Source organism: Gopherus evgoodei, chromosome 15 (genome assembly GCF_007399415.2).
Source record: "Gopherus evgoodei ecotype Sinaloan lineage chromosome 15, rGopEvg1_v1.p, whole genome shotgun sequence".
In the NCBI taxonomy this organism is placed as follows: Eukaryota; Metazoa; Chordata; order Testudines; family Testudinidae; genus Gopherus; species Gopherus evgoodei.
This window is the reverse complement of record NC_044336.1, coordinates 27,417,377-27,434,550: the sequence shown is the minus strand read 5'-3', so window position 1 is coordinate 27,434,550 and position 17,174 is coordinate 27,417,377. Positions and strand designations below refer to the sequence as shown.

The following is a 17,174-nucleotide window of genomic DNA, read 5'->3' as shown; positions in this document are numbered from 1 at the left end:
GACTTGAAGCTTTGCAATAAGATAACTATAATCAAATCCCATGCTTCAGAGCTTCAGCCAATTGCCTGCATGTGTCAGGAAGGAATTTTACCCTTGAGGCACAATTTTTCAAATGTATTTGGGTTGGTGCCTTATTCTGAAACATCAGAGATTGACTGTAGCTGGAGATGGGATGGATCAGTGCTCTGAAGTGGAACAGAGAATCCTCTTTCCTGAATGTCTGGCTGATGTGTCTTGCTTACAGTCTCAGGGCTGGTCTACACTACGGGGGGAAATTGATCTTAGATACGCAAGTTCAGCTACGTGAATAACGTAGCTGAAGTCGAATATCTAAGATCGGATTACTCACCCGTCCTCGCCGCGCGGGATCGATGTCCGTGGCTCCCCCTGTCGATTCCGCAACTCCGTTGGGGTTGATGGAGTTCCGGAATCGATATAAGTGCGCTCGGCGATCGATATATCGCGTCTAGATGAGACGCGATATATCGATCCCCGAGCAATCGATTTTAACCCGCCAATATGGCGGGTTGTCTAGACATAGCCTCAGGATCAAACTGGTTGCCTGTGAATTTCCCCCAGGTTAGAATGGCAGAGACTTTAGTGGGGTTACACCTTTCTCTGCAGCATGGAGCCTTTTTCTGCTGGGATCCTCTGGGTTTTTCTTGCCTAATCAATTCCTTGCCATTTCAGGGGTCTCAGGCGTTGGCCTATTCTAGACTCTGCCTGTGGCACACAACAGTGTGGTCTCTGTAGGACTGAAATGCTTTAGTCTAACTAAAGTAATTGGGATTAGTATAGGGATATCTGAGTGAACTTTAGTGACCTTTGATACGCGGGAGGTCAGAGTAGATGATCGAGTGGTCCCTTCTGGCCTTAAATTCTATGAAAATATGAAAAACTTGTGAAATCAGCGCTTCACCAAGGATGGTATACTGGCAGTTCGGCCAGTACTGACTTACCTCTTGACCGAGTAACTTGCCTCATTTCAGGGGCATTAATTCCCCTTCTACTACGTACCCATAAAAAACACTGGATGTCTTTTGAGCGGTTGTTTGATAATTAGTCACTTCTGGTAGATTTCCGAGCCCCTCCCCCGCTAAAACTTCTGTTACAGTGTACAACTTAACAAGAATTAGCCCTAAGATCTTTCAGCTATTTCCCTGTGTCTTTCCTTGGCTCGTTGTCTACGTATCACCAGCACAAATGTGTGCAACAAATCTCCTTAAACAAGGTAGCCATGCAAAACCCAGATCAGAGTAGGATTAATGCAGATAAGGCCACCTTTCAACAGTACATGTTCTGACAGAATTTCCAAGTCTAGAATTTTGAAGAGAAGCTTTATCATGATCCTGTCAGTGTATCAGTGAGTTGTGACTCGCAGGGCCTGTCAACAGGAGTAATTCTTGATGAAGCATATTGGCATACCTAATAGACTGGAAGCTAATCTTCGAAAGGATGTACTCGGCACCTCTGTGTGTGCTTTAGGATTGTGGGTCATGTTGGAGCTGTCCCCTGCTGGTGGATATTAATAAGACAGCAATGAGAATTTGATAATGAGAACATGAAAGTTCACTTTAAAAAGTGGCTGTTCCAGTTAAAACGAGAGCAGGCACAGATTTCATTTTCTAGTTAAGTAGATAGGTAATATCAACATTTCATGATGAGTTTTGTGTCTGCCAAACCATGTAAGTACAGTGTCGCACATGAGTAACAAGATGCCAGACTCCATTAATGCCTGTGGGAGTTCCATTTTTTTTTACCTTTGAATTGTGCTAGAAATGTGCCAACTAACTACAGGTCTCACCGAGCAGAGGAGTTGTAATGTAAGAACTTCCACCTACCAATTTACAGTCAATTCAGGATTGTTGTTTTTCGGTTTATAAAAATACACCTGTTGTGCCATATAAACACATGGGCAGAAAAGTAGAAAATCAGATAGGTCTGCCTGCCTTTTAGATTAGAGGGAATCTAGTCTTTATATAGAAGTAGTATGCTTACTGAGATTGTGTGGTGTGTTGTGATTTTGGACAATGGCTGCAGTCACCACTTTGCATGAGTACGAACTGGCCTCCTGAGAACTCAAGGGCTATTACATATAACTAAGCCAGTTTGGCATCTCTGTAAGTTGTCCATGCTCTAATAATTAGCAGTTCAGACTTCTCCCAGCATTATATACTCATATCCCAGGATGACCTGTCTTTCACTTGTTTCTCCAGGCAAGCTTGGGACCTTGCAGTTGATATTTGCCTTTCCCAATTACCAACAATCATAGAGGAAGGAACTGCATTTCGGGTAAGTTACTGAGGCACTGAAATGTGCTGTGTCCAGTTTAAGCCATTAGTCAATGTTCCAGCCCATGAAATCTCCTTTTTTATTAAGTCTTGAATTCTTGCAGCCAAGGAACTAGGACTGGGCGGAGCTTACATTTCCTGGGAGATCATAAACTGCCAATCATCTCATTTAAAGGAGTAGGCTTAGGGTCAGTTTAAAATCTTTCATTAGCATATAACATTTCTGTATGAGTGAATGCACTTGAATTCAGAGACCTTGCTTGTACAGGCATATGGAATTATATGTGCACTTATACTTTAGAACTCTCTTAGTGAGGTGTCATAATCAAGTCGGTGAGGGTTTCTTCTGTTCAATGCCAGTTTTCATTGTTTTAAACATTGGTGGGGAGGAAAAAATTCTTACTGGCAGAAACCTGTAGATTCTAGGTCTGGCCTCTGACATTTCAGATAGGTCAGCGAAGTGAGCTTTCTACTAATACAGCACACCACTGTGATTTTACCATTCAATCATTTTTAATAACCAGTAAAAACCTGCAGAAATTAATTGTTTAATGGACGTGTCTTCAAATAATACAGAGCAAAGTCATACTCAGTAACTTTGGAGGTACTTTACACCATTTCTTTAGAACAGGAGGTGACTGAGCAATACTAAGTGCTCTCATTAATGAGATTCACTACATTCGTTGCGGCCCTTTCGCTTATCTCAAGCAGCGAAGAGCCTGACTCTTTTAACTTGGGTTTCGTATATGGGATTATTTCGGTTTTTGACATTCCTGTAGTAGTTTTCAAATCTGAGAACATAAGAGACTCTGACATCTTTCCCAGCTAACGTTTTTGTTTGCTCTTTACCCCAGTTTTCTTTCTCATCTGATCTATCTCCTCCTTTTCCAGAAACAGATGTAGGTGTTTTTTACTTGTTCATGCTCTGTTTCAATGACCTTTACCAATAATTGATCTTATTAATCTGATTTGAAATAGTTCTACCTAAATTCCTTGCCTATCCCTAGTTTCATAATTTTTAGATGGTGAATTGATAAATTTAATTTTTGATTAGTGATCAGTTGTTGTTATCCATGTTTAAAAACAAATCCGAAGAAGCACTGGTAAATTAATACCTCGCTCTGTGGTTCCTAGTGTGTTTTTGTATTGTCAGTCTCTCTTGATTGTAAGCTTCTCACACTGGGAAGGTGATGCCTTTGGTAACATTCACAGAAGATTATTTCTGCAACAGTTTGACTGGACCTGAGAGGGAACAGGTTGCTGTCAGAAAGGCCAGAGAGAAGATGGGTTTTTCTGCACTACAATAAAACCTTCGTGGCTGGCTCGCATCACCTGACTTGGGCTCACAAGACTCTATTGGGGCTATAAAATGGTAGTGTAGACGCTCAGGCTCAGGCTCATGCGTGGGCTTTGGGATCCTCCCCATTCGTGGGGTCTCAGAGCCTGGGCTCCAGCTCGAGCCCAAACAGCCACTCTGCAATTTTATAGCCCTGCAGCCTGAGCCCCAGAGACTGAGTCAGAGGATTTAGACCAGCTGCAGTGTGTTCTTGCAGTGCAGACATGCCTGGAGATTGCTGTAATCAAGACAGAAGAAGCAGGATGAGAGTTGAAGTGTTGCGGACAGAGATAAAAAGCCTTGCAGTCTGTCTTCCATTTTCTAGGGCTAGGATCCTAATATAAGTTTACAAGAGAGGCAATATAGCTATGTAGCAAACTCCGTATCTCAGTAGGTATAGCAGGATCTGATCCGCTATGCATCCAGATGCACTACAGTGACTGGCTGAGAGTCCAGTGTAGATTTATGAGAATAAAGTACTGCATTTGCTAGACTCCTTTTGTGATTGAGCTGGTTCAGAGAGTAACTCTGATGATAATATGCAAATTTGTGTGGTTTTGAACTAGCTATTCCCATGCATACTAAATGGCCGTTAAAGTTGAAACAAACAATCAGAAGAGAAATCTTTGCCTAGCCCTATTGCAGGTAGTTTGATCTTCTGTACAACCAGTTTGAATAGATTCCAGAATATAACCTCAAAATCTATATAGCATAAATCCATAATAGATTAATGTAAATGAGCACTAGTCAACCTAGCAAGTGAAATGAAACTGGTATTTACTTTGCAACATAAATGATTTATTTTTAACCTTCCATGCAAGGAGTTTTAATGTGTCCTAGGATATGGGTCTTGGATGATACTAAGTATCCGGGGATAGGGTATAATCTTTAGTTTACACTTGTATTTTGGATTTCAGCCTTCCACACACGAGTGGAATAAAATGAGTTTTTATAGTAATGGGCTTGCATTCCATGCATATTATCAAACTGTATTTTCCCAGTAGGTTTACTGGCTGAAGTTGTATCCAAGTGACTGACTGCAGGACAAACACTTTGGCTCTTTTGGGGGTGAAGCTGGTAAATGCTCACACACCCTTTAATCTCCTTCTCTTTTCTATACATATTCTGTATTCTGAAATAGCAATAAATGTAATCGCCTCCATTCTGGCCCTCAGTGTCCCCTGCTATTGCAGTTCTGTGACACTGCTCTGATAGTGCACATAATATGCCCCCTGTGGCAGTCTTGGGCATCTGAAACTGCCTGCCAGTTCGGCTGACTTACACTGAGCATGCTTCAGTTGTGAGAAGAGAGAAATATTCACCTCTGCTTTATACCCAGCAGGAAGCATTGTATATCGGACAAGGTTAGCTGCTGCCAGCCAATGCTAATCCTATAAGAAATTGTTGTTTAATGCAGGGCGGGGGTAAGTTTTATTAAGGTTAATCAGTCTGTTTCATAACGGGCTGGCAGAAACAGCAATCAGTGTCTCAGATGTCAAATGCTCTAGTGGGAGGCAGAGGATTACTGAGCTGCCATTTGTACTCTGGCCTTTTTGGCCACTGTTGGTTTAGCTTCCAGTCCAGCCCTGGATAAAGTAATTGATAATCTCTTCTTCAGAGCTGTTTTGTTTCAAAAACATATTATAAAAAACATAAGCCACTGACTTCTGAGTATTCTCCTCTAGGCAACGCTGGAAAAACAGGGTTATCTGCTAGAGAGGAGCCTGTAGTCCAGGCGCATTCTTACAGAGAAGAAGCATGTTGGAGTTGTGTGCGCATGCACACTTGAATGTGCTTTGAAGGTTCTTTTTCCCATTGAAGTTCTATTCTGGAAGCTGTTGTGTCTTATAGCTGGCCCTTGCTCTCAGCCTGTTTGTACTGCAGGCCTTATGTGACATAAGGCAAAAAGAATAGTTCTTCCCAGAGAATCTAGAGCAGGGGATCCTGCCATGCTGATGGCAAGTGGTCATGAACCCTTAGTGTCACAGCTGAGTTAAATGGCAGTAGGGTGACCAAATGTCTCAATTTTATAGGGATAGTCCCAATTTTTCGGTCTTTATCTTATATAGACTCGTATTACCCTCCAGTCCCATCCCAATTTTTCACATTTGCTCTCTGGTCACCCTAAATGGCAGTGCATTTTGTGCCAATGCTTTACATCTTCCTGGTCCCACAGGGGTTAGAATTATATCCCAAACAAATGACTGATTTCCCCTGCAAAGAGAAATTAAGAATATTGAAAATCCATGAGTGCCAAGATGAACTTGCCCTTTGTCTATCCCACTCACAATTATCAAGTACAAACTGATAATACCCTGTGCTTACCTTATATAGCATTTTCCACCTGATGATCTGAAAGCACTTTACAATGAGGAAATGCCACTTCCGGTGTCTCCGCTTTCTAAAACTAAGTGTGCCCTGGTCTGATCTGAATGAAATTCTCCAGCAGCCATGAGATGCTCCTGCAGTTTGTGATGAGTTATTCCCAGCACACAACAGGATTATAGGTTTAGATCAAAGGAGTTGTCTGAAATTGTAGGGTGGACAGCCTCCCACATCTATTCTCCTTTAGGAAGGGTATATGGGGTAGAAAGGTGATTTATAAAGAGGAATTTAGGACTATCTAACTTGTTTGCTTCTTTGCCTCTTGTGATGCATAGTTCCTAACCTCATTCATGAAGCAGTCAGTGTAAATGTATTGTCTCTTGGCATCTCACTTTATATTCTGTACACAGACACACATTGCAGTCCGCAACAGGCACCAATAACCTCAGTCTAATATCCACAAAAATGACAAATCTCAGACTGAGAGTTTACTGTACATTTCTGTTGAGCTATAGGGATGCCTGGGTGGGCACCCTGTTTATAGGACCACCACAGTAACACTTCCTGCTACTTGGAGTATTTAGCACTTCCACTGCTCTTTTTTTGGTTATCATTCACACCATTCCCCTTGTGTCTAGGTTGCTGGAGACCAGCACAGTTCTCACTCCAAATGCTTGAAAAGGGCAGTGTAACTGTGGAATAATGGTCAGAACATAAAGCAGTTGTTCCATTAGCAGTCTGTAACTCTGTGGTCCCTTTGAGTAGTTTTCTATCAGAACACAGCCATTGTTATTGTTTGTAACCCAGTGTATGAATATCTAAGATTTAGAGAAAACTCCCCTACATTTTTTAAATGTTAATCCAAATGTGGTTAATTCAAGATTCCTTTGTTCAGGTTGATCCTGTGTCCAGTTATCTCAGATGTTTTCCAAGTGCTGAGCAGTGTTTTCATTCTTCTTCCCCATAATAGCATCTCCTCTTGGATTCTTGTAGTACTCCGCAAGTCAGTTCCAGGCTTATTTCCCTGCATTGTGTGACAAAGTTCCTCCTCTACCTTGGTGGGCCCTGCGCTTATTGGCAGGTTTGCTCACCTCAGTGATCTTCCCCACAGTCTGGATCAGCTCCTCCTGTGTCTGATTAGGAGCTGGGAGGTTTGGGGGGAACCTGGGCCCGCCCTCTATTCCGGTTTCCAGCCTAGGGCCCTGTGGATTGCAGCTGTCTATAGTACCTCCTGTAACAGCTGCATGACAGCTGCAACTCCCTGGGCTACTTCCCCATGGCCTCCTCCAAACACCTTCTTTATCCTCACCACAGGACCTTCCTCCTGCTGTCTGATAATGCTTGATTGTCTGATAATTCCTCAGTCCTCCAGTAGCACACCCTCTCACTCTCAGCTCCTTGCCCTCTTGCTCTCAGCTCCTCACAGGCACTTCCTCTCCTCTGGCTCCTCCCCACCTGACTGGAGTGAGCTCCTTTTCAAACCCAGGTGCCCTGATTAGCCTGCCTTGATTGGCTGCAGGTGTTCTAATCAGCCTGTCTGCCTTAATTGGTTCTAGCAAGTTCCTGATTACTCCAGTGCAGCCCCTGCTCTAGTCACTCAGGGAACAGAAAACTACTCAGCCAGTGACTAGTATATTTGCCCTCTACCAGACTCCTGTATCCTACTGGTCTGGGTCTGTCACAATTGCTACAATCTTACCTGCTGAATCAGGGAATTCATTATTATAAGTAGTTGTTTCAGATTCTTCTTGTTTGCATACTTGAAGCCCTTAGATACTCTGCCGATCACCACCAGAATCAGTGGATGTGAGGGAATGAAGGGATTTTGGTTTTTTATTCATTTGTTTTGTAAAGGGAAACCCTCCATACAGCCCCAAAACTACATCTTTGAATTACCAGCCTTTTTCATAGGAGCTGTCAGGCAGCCCGGGGAGCATGAGACAGGGGCTCACATCTTTTTCATTCTTGCTTGATTATTTTCACCTTGGACTTGGCAAAGACAGAGCCATGCATTAAATAAGTGAAACGTCCTCTACAGGAAGATAAATTAACTGTTGCTCTCTCTACTCTGCATGTGGAAAAACATGTTCAAATTTTCCCAAAACCTTTTTACTCAAGAGATCTTCTTAGCCCACCTTATTTCTCCTTTCCCCTTGCCCTTTTTTAAAACAAATGTTTATATCAGGGGAGTCTGACATATTTCCTGTGCTTTGTGAGGGAGCACAAGATCGGTGTTTGAGAAATCCTTTTTACTAGTTATGTGCCTTAATTGAAAGGAATAGTTGTTGGGAACAACACACCATACTAGTTAATTGATGCCAAAGCCTGTGGTCTCACTTGGTCTAGGGGCAGACAAACATCACACAGGTGCACATCCTCACAAAGAGGACAGCACAGAATTCACTTCCCTATTCTCGTTCCAACAGCACAGCCCATTCTTTGCTGAGCAGCTGACAGCATTCCAGGTGTGGCTAACGATGGGAGTGGAGAACCGGAACCCGCCGGAACAACTGCCAATAGTTTTACAGGTGAGTCATCTTGGCACGGGCCAGGTAGCGAGCTAAGCTAGCTGGCACTGCTCAGACTCATGGGCGCTCATGTGAATGTGTTTACGTGCATTTCTTTTCCTGCCTGCCGAGTGCTATGCACTCAGCCAGATGATGTTTGGGTATATAAACTATGTGGGCTCATTCAGGACTAATTGAACCTGATTGTGTGTTTGCTAGACCCTTGCTGATAAAGACATATTTGTCTTCCCTCTTTGTCCCTCCGACTCTACACCTTCAGATAAGCATAAATTCTTGCTGTTGTCTAGTAGCACTTCAACAGCATCAAGCTCCCTCGCCCTCTCCTATTTAGCTGTGAATCAGCAAAGCTTTTTCACAGAATGGTGCACTTGCTGTATTTCTTCCTCCCTTACTTTTCCATCATACCTGCTAGCTCTGTTAGGCAGGGACATTGTCTTCTTTCTACATTTGCAAAGCGGGCGCTGCTGCAGTCTAAGTGACTAGTGAATGGTTCCTGTATCTGTCCCCTGGCAGGGAAAGAGGGGGCTGATACAATTATAGAGAAGTGTTCAAAGTATCACACCTCCGGGTATATTGGGAAGCAGCACAGGCATGAGGCTCAGAAGGCCACTGCTGCTCCTCTGCACTCCTCCTTCCTATCTGCTTGGGCTGGTCTGAGTTCATCTACGGAAAGGGAAAAATACAGTTCCAGAGTGAACCCTGGGGAGCACTAGAGTCTCATCTTAAACCAAGTTTCCTGGGGAGTGAAGGCAAAATGCCCACCTACACCCCCAAATGCAAATCCTTTCCCTTAGGTACAAAAATATAGATCCCCTCCCACTCAAAGGAACAGGGTCCTAGTCTTCCACATGTCCAAGGACATTTGTTTTCCATGCCCATAATGGGAAAAGACTCACCTTCCCTCTAACAGCCACTAACAGACAGTACCATCAATCTTTCTGAGACCAAATCTTAATTTTTCTGAGCTTCCAGAGGCTGAGATCAGTTGGAAAAAGAGATGTACTGTTTATATCTGTCACTGCAATGGAAGCTGGCAGGTTTCTTCTCTGGCATTATGTCCACTGCCTTCCACTGAATTAGTTGGCACTAGGAAGCTCTTCTGGTAGTATGAGATCTCACCTGGTTCAGGAGTATGCTTCCATCATCTCAAAGGGTGAGACTAGGATAGAGCACCGCGGCCAGTGTAAATGTTAAAGTATTGCTATGTGTGGAGGGTAAATGTGTTCACACACTGCTTTATAAATGGGGATTGTTGTTTGAGTCGTGATGTGTCAGTGAATACTTGGGAGGGGGAAGAGTGCACATTTCAACCCGCTCTTGAATGCTGTGTCACATAGATCTTATGTCTACTGAATAGCACCCCTGTGACCTAAAGAGGTACATTGCTGCGAATGTATCTCTGGAGAGGGGGCCATGTGAGTGCCACAGGCATGGTGCCAGACATGTAAAACCTGGTTCTGCCAAGGACAGGAAAACAGTCCTTTTGTAAATGGTCTTTTATTGACTTTTAAAAATTGCAGTCCATTTAGAATCACTGCTGTCTCAGGGGAAGATCTGACAAAGCCAGATTTCTGATTCAGAGAAAAGCAAGAGGAGAACTTTACAAAGAGAAAAGTTAGCTCATTCAGTCTGAGAGTCTGAAACAAGCCTGAGCACTTCTTGCTGAGGCACTTCTTTTCCAGGCTGTGAGAGTGCAGATGGACAGGATTATCACTTGCCCCATGGAAGTAAATAGGAGCTGCAGAGGGAGTTTTTGTTTCACGCAGTGTTGCCCTGTTATAATGGCTGCTGCTGCTGCATTGACCTGATTTCCTCAATCCTGCATTACTTCGGCGCTTTAATGCTAAAGCCTGGACCCCATTATCCATAAATTATCCTCCCATGCCTAGGCAGTGCTGCAGCTTGCATGCTCAGGCTTCCTTGGCTTTTTCAGATCCGCTTCCCTCCTTATCAGCTTGGTACTCCAGATTTGAAAATGCTGCTTGCGTCTAACCTTGAGCAGGGCCCTCTGTTGCTGGACAGCTATTGAGAGTTATGTGTAGTTGTCTGATCTAACAAACCAAACTGATTTGTAATCCAGACCTCCAAATGCCCTTGCAGCCCCTGTATCCTTTTAGGGAATGGAGAGATTACTCCGATGCAGTTGGTATGACACTGCAGTTCTTATAGCAATAGCTCAGTGGTTTGAGCATTGGCCTGCTAAACCCAGGGTTGTGAGTTCAATCCTTGAGGGCGTAACCTAGGGAACTGGGGTAAAAAAATCTGTCTGGGGATTTGGTCCTGCTTTGAGCAGGGGGTGGGACTAGATGACCTCTGGGTCCCTTCCAACCCTGATATTCTATGAAAAATCTCCCTCCTGGTTTCTTTTAAGATCATATCATTATTGTCACATGGTTCCTGTGTCCATATCACTTTTATCTTCAGGTCATTGTGTCGCTTTGCTTCAGGAAAGTGGATGTGCATAAAAGAGACCCAGATACTTTTCTCAGATAATGAATTGCAAGTTTAATTAAATCTTGGAGATATTTTAATTTATACACGCCTCTGTGATGTTAACAGCAGTAAGATCCATTTGCATGCTCATTTAGAAACCCTTTTAAAATTAAATCTATTTTTTTTTCTGTCTTTGACAGAATGTGTGGATTTATTTAATTCTTATGAAAGGGAATAATATGCACAGCCCACCTGCTTTCAGCTTTCTCTGCCAATGCACCTTACACCTAGCCTGCACCACCCTCTCTTACTCTCAGACCTGCCCTGCCCCACCCCCTCTAATGTCTGCTACTGTCTAAAATAGCACTCCCTGTTACTAATGCCAGGCCTCTTCTGAGCACACTGCTAATTGTGCCAAATTATATAGCGGTTTTATGGTGTAGACAGAAGCCAGCTAGGGTGCCATGACTAAAGTCCTTCCTCTTTTGAGCTATATCGGGATTGGAGCATTATTGAGAGGTGAAAGGTCAGTATGCTCTCTGTACCCTCACATAAATGCCGTCCTTTCCTTCTGGTCCTGCGCGTGAGCCTTAGTGTCACTCTAGTGGGCTGCAGAATGAAGCATGACCCAGGCAGAATTAGTTACTGCTGTTTAATTTTTAAAGTGGAAGACCACCAAATAACGCAGGGGAGTGAGGGGGCAAATTGTGGAGCCAGATCAGGGAGCTTTTGCCATGATCCATACTGGAGGATATTACTCGTTGTAAACAGAGGATTAAACATTGCATTCCAAAATCTTACGTCTGGTAAAGAGATTCACGTCTGGAGGTCTCAATCTGTGCATATTTCACACCACAGTAAATGTAAGCCAGTAGAACTACTCCTTATCGGCATCAAATTCTGTTTTAATGAGATTTTTATTGAAGACGAATGTGATCCCTTGCTTAAATCCTTAGTCCCTTACATCCATTTGCCAAGGAAAGCAAAAACTTATTTCTGCTTCCGAGTTGTTTTGGGTAATGGGAGATGGGGCTTACTCCTCATCCCAAACACTTCCACTGGATGCCATCCTGCTCCTGCTTTGTCTCCTTTTTTCCCTCTGTAAATCAGGAGAGAACATTTCACAGCCAGAATGGCTGCTTCTAGCAGGCCTGTGCTGGATCGCTGCTTCTGTGCCTGAGAGAGATGTGAGCAGATGGCATGTGTCAGAAACCCCACTTTTCTAGAGTTGGGAAAACAAACTGCATTCCAAGAAAAAACATTTGCATATGTCTGCATAAAACTTTTCAGGGGGTAGCATTGCTGCTTTAGAAGATGGCTGGTACTCACAGAGCGCTGATGGGACAGGACTCCAGTCAGTCAGCTCTCTTGCCTTTCAACATGATTCACTTGTTTGAAACTTAAGCCTTAGATGAGGCTGATGTGTCTGAGCGGGGAGCCTCTGGGAGGTCTTGTTATACTTGCCTGGCTGTTACAAGGCTTTCCGTTCCTGGCACTAATCTTTGTTTTTCTCTCTCTCTGCAGGTGCTGCTGAGCCAGGTGCACCGGCTGCGAGCTCTTGACTTGTTGGGAAGATTTCTGGACCTGGGTCCCTGGGCAGTTAGCTTGGTGTGTACAATGTTGCACTGGCCCTTTGAAAGGGAGTGATTTTTTTTTTCAGTGTCGACAATATGGTCTGAAGGATGATTTATGAATGCAGGGTGTGGAAAATAGGCTCTGAGTTTGGAGCACTGATCAGGATCTGACAGCAGTCAGATGGCCTTGAGGTCAACATCAGTCAGGTTGCCAGAGCTTAAGCAGGATTTGGAAGCTGCTGAGAGTCCTTTATATTTAGTCCACGTCAGCTTTAGTCCACGTTGTCCATGTTTTGCTCCTTCTCTTCCAGCTGAGATTATGAATAGTGATGGCTTCTGCATAGAAGTACATGTGGAGATACAGAGAGCATCTAATGGGCGTATGAGACCTATGGAACTAATTATCCAGATGAAATGAAGTCCCTGAACCCAAGTAACAGTCATGAGCATTTCATTTTGCTAAGAAACAAGTTCACCCCCAGGCAGTTATGGGATCAGGCACATTTGTTTCACCTGTCCCTCATGCCTGGGGCAGACGCACTTGAGACGACGGCAGCTTGGATTGAGGGAGAAGGTCAGACAGCTGCGCTTGGTCTGAACTAGCTGTCACTGGGCAAGGAGCAGCTTGGGGGTAGTTGGTTGATGTTTTTAATATATAAAATATTTTCATTAACAAGGTAAGAGTTAAAAATGGCTAGAGTTTATAAACTCTCGTATAAACTAAATTCAACATTCAACTAGCCAGTTGTCTATCATCCCCCTGGTCACTTGACTTGTATGCTGTATCTCTTTCGCCTTGTCCTTCATCCATTTGGTCTTTTTGGATCATGTGAGCTGTCCAGGGCACAGACAGCCGCCTTCTGCATGCCTAGCACCATGTGGGTAATAAATATGAATGGAACAGGAGTGTCACTTGAAATACAGATGTAAATGATTTCAGGTGCCTTCTGTTAACAGAGGGTGCTCATGAGACTTTGACAGCAGGGAATGAACAAATCCTGTGATGGGACCTTCGCAGATTTCTCTGTCATCCTCCTCCCAGACTTGTTCCCGCACCACTGAGGTCAGATTCTGTTCTGCACCTTCCGGAAGCATAGCACACGAGGCATAGCCCTAGGAGGTCAAAGGTGGCTTTAAACTCTCTGGATTGCAAGCTCCTGTGGGGGCAAAACATGAGCAATTTGAAATTACTGTAGCCTCCCTTGTGCTCCTATGGCCTGCGTTGTAAGCCAGTCTCACCACAGCAGTGTGTGGTACATCCCCGGGGCCTCCTTCACTAGTTTTATACCAGGGGTAAGCAACCTATGGCACGTGCGCCAAAGGTGGCATGCGAGCTGATTTTCAGTGGCACTCACACTGCCCGGGTCCTGGCCACCGGTCCGGGGGGCTCTGCATTTTAATTAATTTTAAATAAAGTTTCTTAAATATTTAAAAAACCTTATTTATTTTCCATACAACAATAGTTTAGTTACATAATATAGACTTATAGAAAGAGACCTTCTAAAAATGTTAAAATGTATTACTGGCACACGAAACCTTAAATCAGAGTGAATAAATGAAGACTCGGCACAGCACTTCGGAAAGGTTGCCGACCCCTGTTTTATACCATGTTTGGCCTATGGCAGCCCAATGCAGTGCCTGTGAAGGGAGGAATTCTGCCTTGCCCCCTGTGGGCTGTTTACAGCCCTTATACATCACTACACCACTGGTGTAGCTATAGGTGCTGGAGTAGGGGGACAGAATTCCTCCCGTCAGGTTTATTTTGCACTGCACTTGTATAGACTATCTACAGTAGCCACTCAGTAATGGTGAAATGCTAAACAATTTAACTAGCTATGTGTCCTCCTGCATGCTGTTAGTCTCTAATACATACAAGTAGCTTAGTTAAAAGCCTCTGTAAGTGTGGGAGGCATGTATGATTTCCAATGGAAGGATTGTAATTAATGAGTTTTTGCAATCTGTTTACTTGTGGGAGCAAATAGCCCCATCTGAGGGAGGAAAGTGGCAGTCATGAGGCGTGAAGAATCACATGCTGTAACGAATAAAAGCTGGTGCTAAATTAACTCTTCATCTCAGTGGGCCAGATATCTGGGGACATCCAGGAATAAAATCAGAGATAAATAACTACTCAGGGGTACCCTCTTTACTATAAATGGATGATACTAATTTCTACCAGATTTCCCATATGTGCCATAAATATGTAGTAAAGGGTGCAATTCTGACACCTGTCCAGCTGTCCTCCTGCCATGGGTCTTGGAAACTTATGCTAATTTGCTGTTCTACCTTTCTCCCCAGGCTCTCTCTGTTGGCATTTTCCCTTATGTGCTGAAGCTGCTTCAGAGTTCAGCTCGGGAACTGAGACCACTTCTTGTCTTCATCTGGGCCAAAATTCTTGCGGTGGACAGTGTGAGTAATCTTGAACCATTACTGCTCTTTATTTGTTTCCAGAAACATACTTCATTGTTATCTTCCTTAGCCAATTGCTTTAAAGTTAGAGGCAGACAGTACAATCTACAATGAAATGCAGGAGGCTGGATTTAAAACCAGTGTATTCATTTGGTAGGAGTTCCCACCTGCAAAGTCACTAGTGCATTAGAATTACCTGCTGAGAATTTCTGAATGTGAAATCCCCATTGATGCAGTGACCAGCCTGATTTGAAATGGCTCATTTAGCTCCCTGCCCCGTCACTGGACTTTTTGCAAGTGATCACCAGCTCATTAAGGAAGTTATTCCCATCTACGTGAAGTGAAATGTCTCTTCTCTCAGATTATCCCTCATTCATGCTGAAATCTCACTTTACTTGGAAGAAATTCCATTTTTCAGTCATGCTTTTTTCTGTATAAGGGTGACCTACTTTCTATGGGTATGTCCACACTTAATGACAGCTTGTAGAGTACAGACACTGCAGGCCCAGCTAGCACAGGTCCAAGTAGTAGTGTAGACATTGAGCCATACCTTAGGTGAGTAGAGTGCTCCGTACACCTGAACCCGCAGGGTATGTACTCTACGCAGTTCTCTACACGCCCAAGCAGTACCACCTACAGTCTACACTGCTGTTTTTAGCAATCCAGTGTCTTGCTGCCTCCCCGCTGCATCACCCTTTCTCTGCCATAATGGAAGGCTCCGCCAGCGGGGAAAGGCTGTCATGGGGGAGGCAGCGGGGAAAGGCAGCGGCAGCTGTTGCATGTAGCTACATACAGAGTAACAAGTGTGGACGCAGCCTGCTGTCACTGTGGCATATAGCTACACATGTAGTGCCTGTAGTCTACATTCTGCTATAAGCACAGCATAGCCTATAAGTGCTGTAGGTAAATGTCTGTTACAGTGGCTTAGTCCATATTGAGGGCTCATGCTCTGTTTGCTAAACTGGTTGAGAACATTTGGTCAGGCTTTGCCTCCCTCCGGGCAAAAACAGTCTCCAAACTCATCTTAAACACGTGGTGATCATCAGCATCTCTAAAGCTGTCCTAGAAATAGAGCAAAACTAGTTATTTGGAGAGTTTAGCTACCAGTGTTGCTCTAAATCTAATCTGGTCTTGTTCTCTGAGCTGCAATGACAGCTGACCTTGGTGGGCTTGGAAGTGCTGAAGAGTTCAGAACAGACAGGACACTGGGCTGCTTCTACACAGCCTGTGATTCTGAACGGCTCCCTCTCACGACTCGCACTGGTACCTCTTTGGCATTCTTCAGGACAAGGCTTAAAACTGGGATCGTGATTTTTGAAGATGGCCTTAATAAAGACTTTGTTTTTTGGTACAAATATTTGAACAATTAGTTAATTGCAGCTGCAAATGTGCAGTGATACATGTAGTTTTCTGGTTTGACACCTACAGTTAATTGCAGGTTCAGTTATTAGTTGACGTAAAATTGCATCAACTGCTTTTTAAAGTTGGAGTCTTCCTGTTTTAGTGTTGATTGGTTGTATATTTTCATGATCTTTTCTCTTGTTTCTAGCATAAGGAATCATAGTGGATTTGTTGGAATTCTTTCTCTCTTGATCGAGCGCTGTCCTATTTAGTTTTATAAATATATTTTAGTTAACATCTTAAGAGGCTTTTGAGTGGCAAAGAAAATTAAAATTATTAATCTTAAAACTCATATTGAAAAGCTTAGTTTTGATGCATGCTCCTCCATGCAGCTTCAGCCCCCGAGACAGGTGCAATACATAATAGGGATATCGTAGAATCAACTTAATTAGCATGCACCACAATGGAAACAAACATGCCAGTAAAGGGATTGTCCTGCTTATCAGAGGAAATACTCCCTGATTTCTGGAACTGTTTTAAAAATAAGCCTAGAATCATCCTTCCAGCCTGGACTGGGGAGAGACTTGCCTAAATGTGCGCTTGATGAGACATCTTTGGCTTGTTAAGATGATCAAAAGACTGTGTAACGATTATGCCCACAATAAATATTAAAATCCCTGTAACTCTATAGTACATTTATCTTCCCCCCATCCCCATTTTCACCCTCATCTCTCTAAAAATAAAAATGAAAAATATGTAGTGCAAGACCAATATCTGCAGGATCCAGAAATGAAAGGGACAAAAGGAGTAGGGGTAATGTAGCTCTTAGTCAATAGATACAGCAGTGTGTCGTGTAGTATTTTGGCTGTGAAGAGCACTCTCCTATGTGAATGTAGTGCTTTCAGGGATAGCTATTTTATAAGATTTATGATGGAAATGA

At 43.5% G+C, this 17,174-nt stretch overlaps 1 protein-coding gene across 2 annotated transcripts in view; it reads left to right on the top strand.

Annotated features, from left to right (window-relative positions):
* Positions 1–17,174, top strand: part of RPTOR (regulatory associated protein of MTOR complex 1) — a 288,180-nt gene that overhangs the window by 178,229 nt on the left and 92,777 nt on the right. For both annotated transcript variants that reach the window (XM_030533961.1, XM_030533960.1), the window contains exons 10-13: positions 2,217–2,292; positions 8,379–8,480; positions 12,438–12,521; positions 14,783–14,893. In XM_030533961.1, coding sequence (XP_030389821.1) covers positions 2,217–2,292; positions 8,379–8,480; positions 12,438–12,521; positions 14,783–14,893 — 373 coding nt within the window. The remainder of the gene's footprint in view (positions 1–2,216; positions 2,293–8,378; positions 8,481–12,437; positions 12,522–14,782; positions 14,894–17,174) is intronic.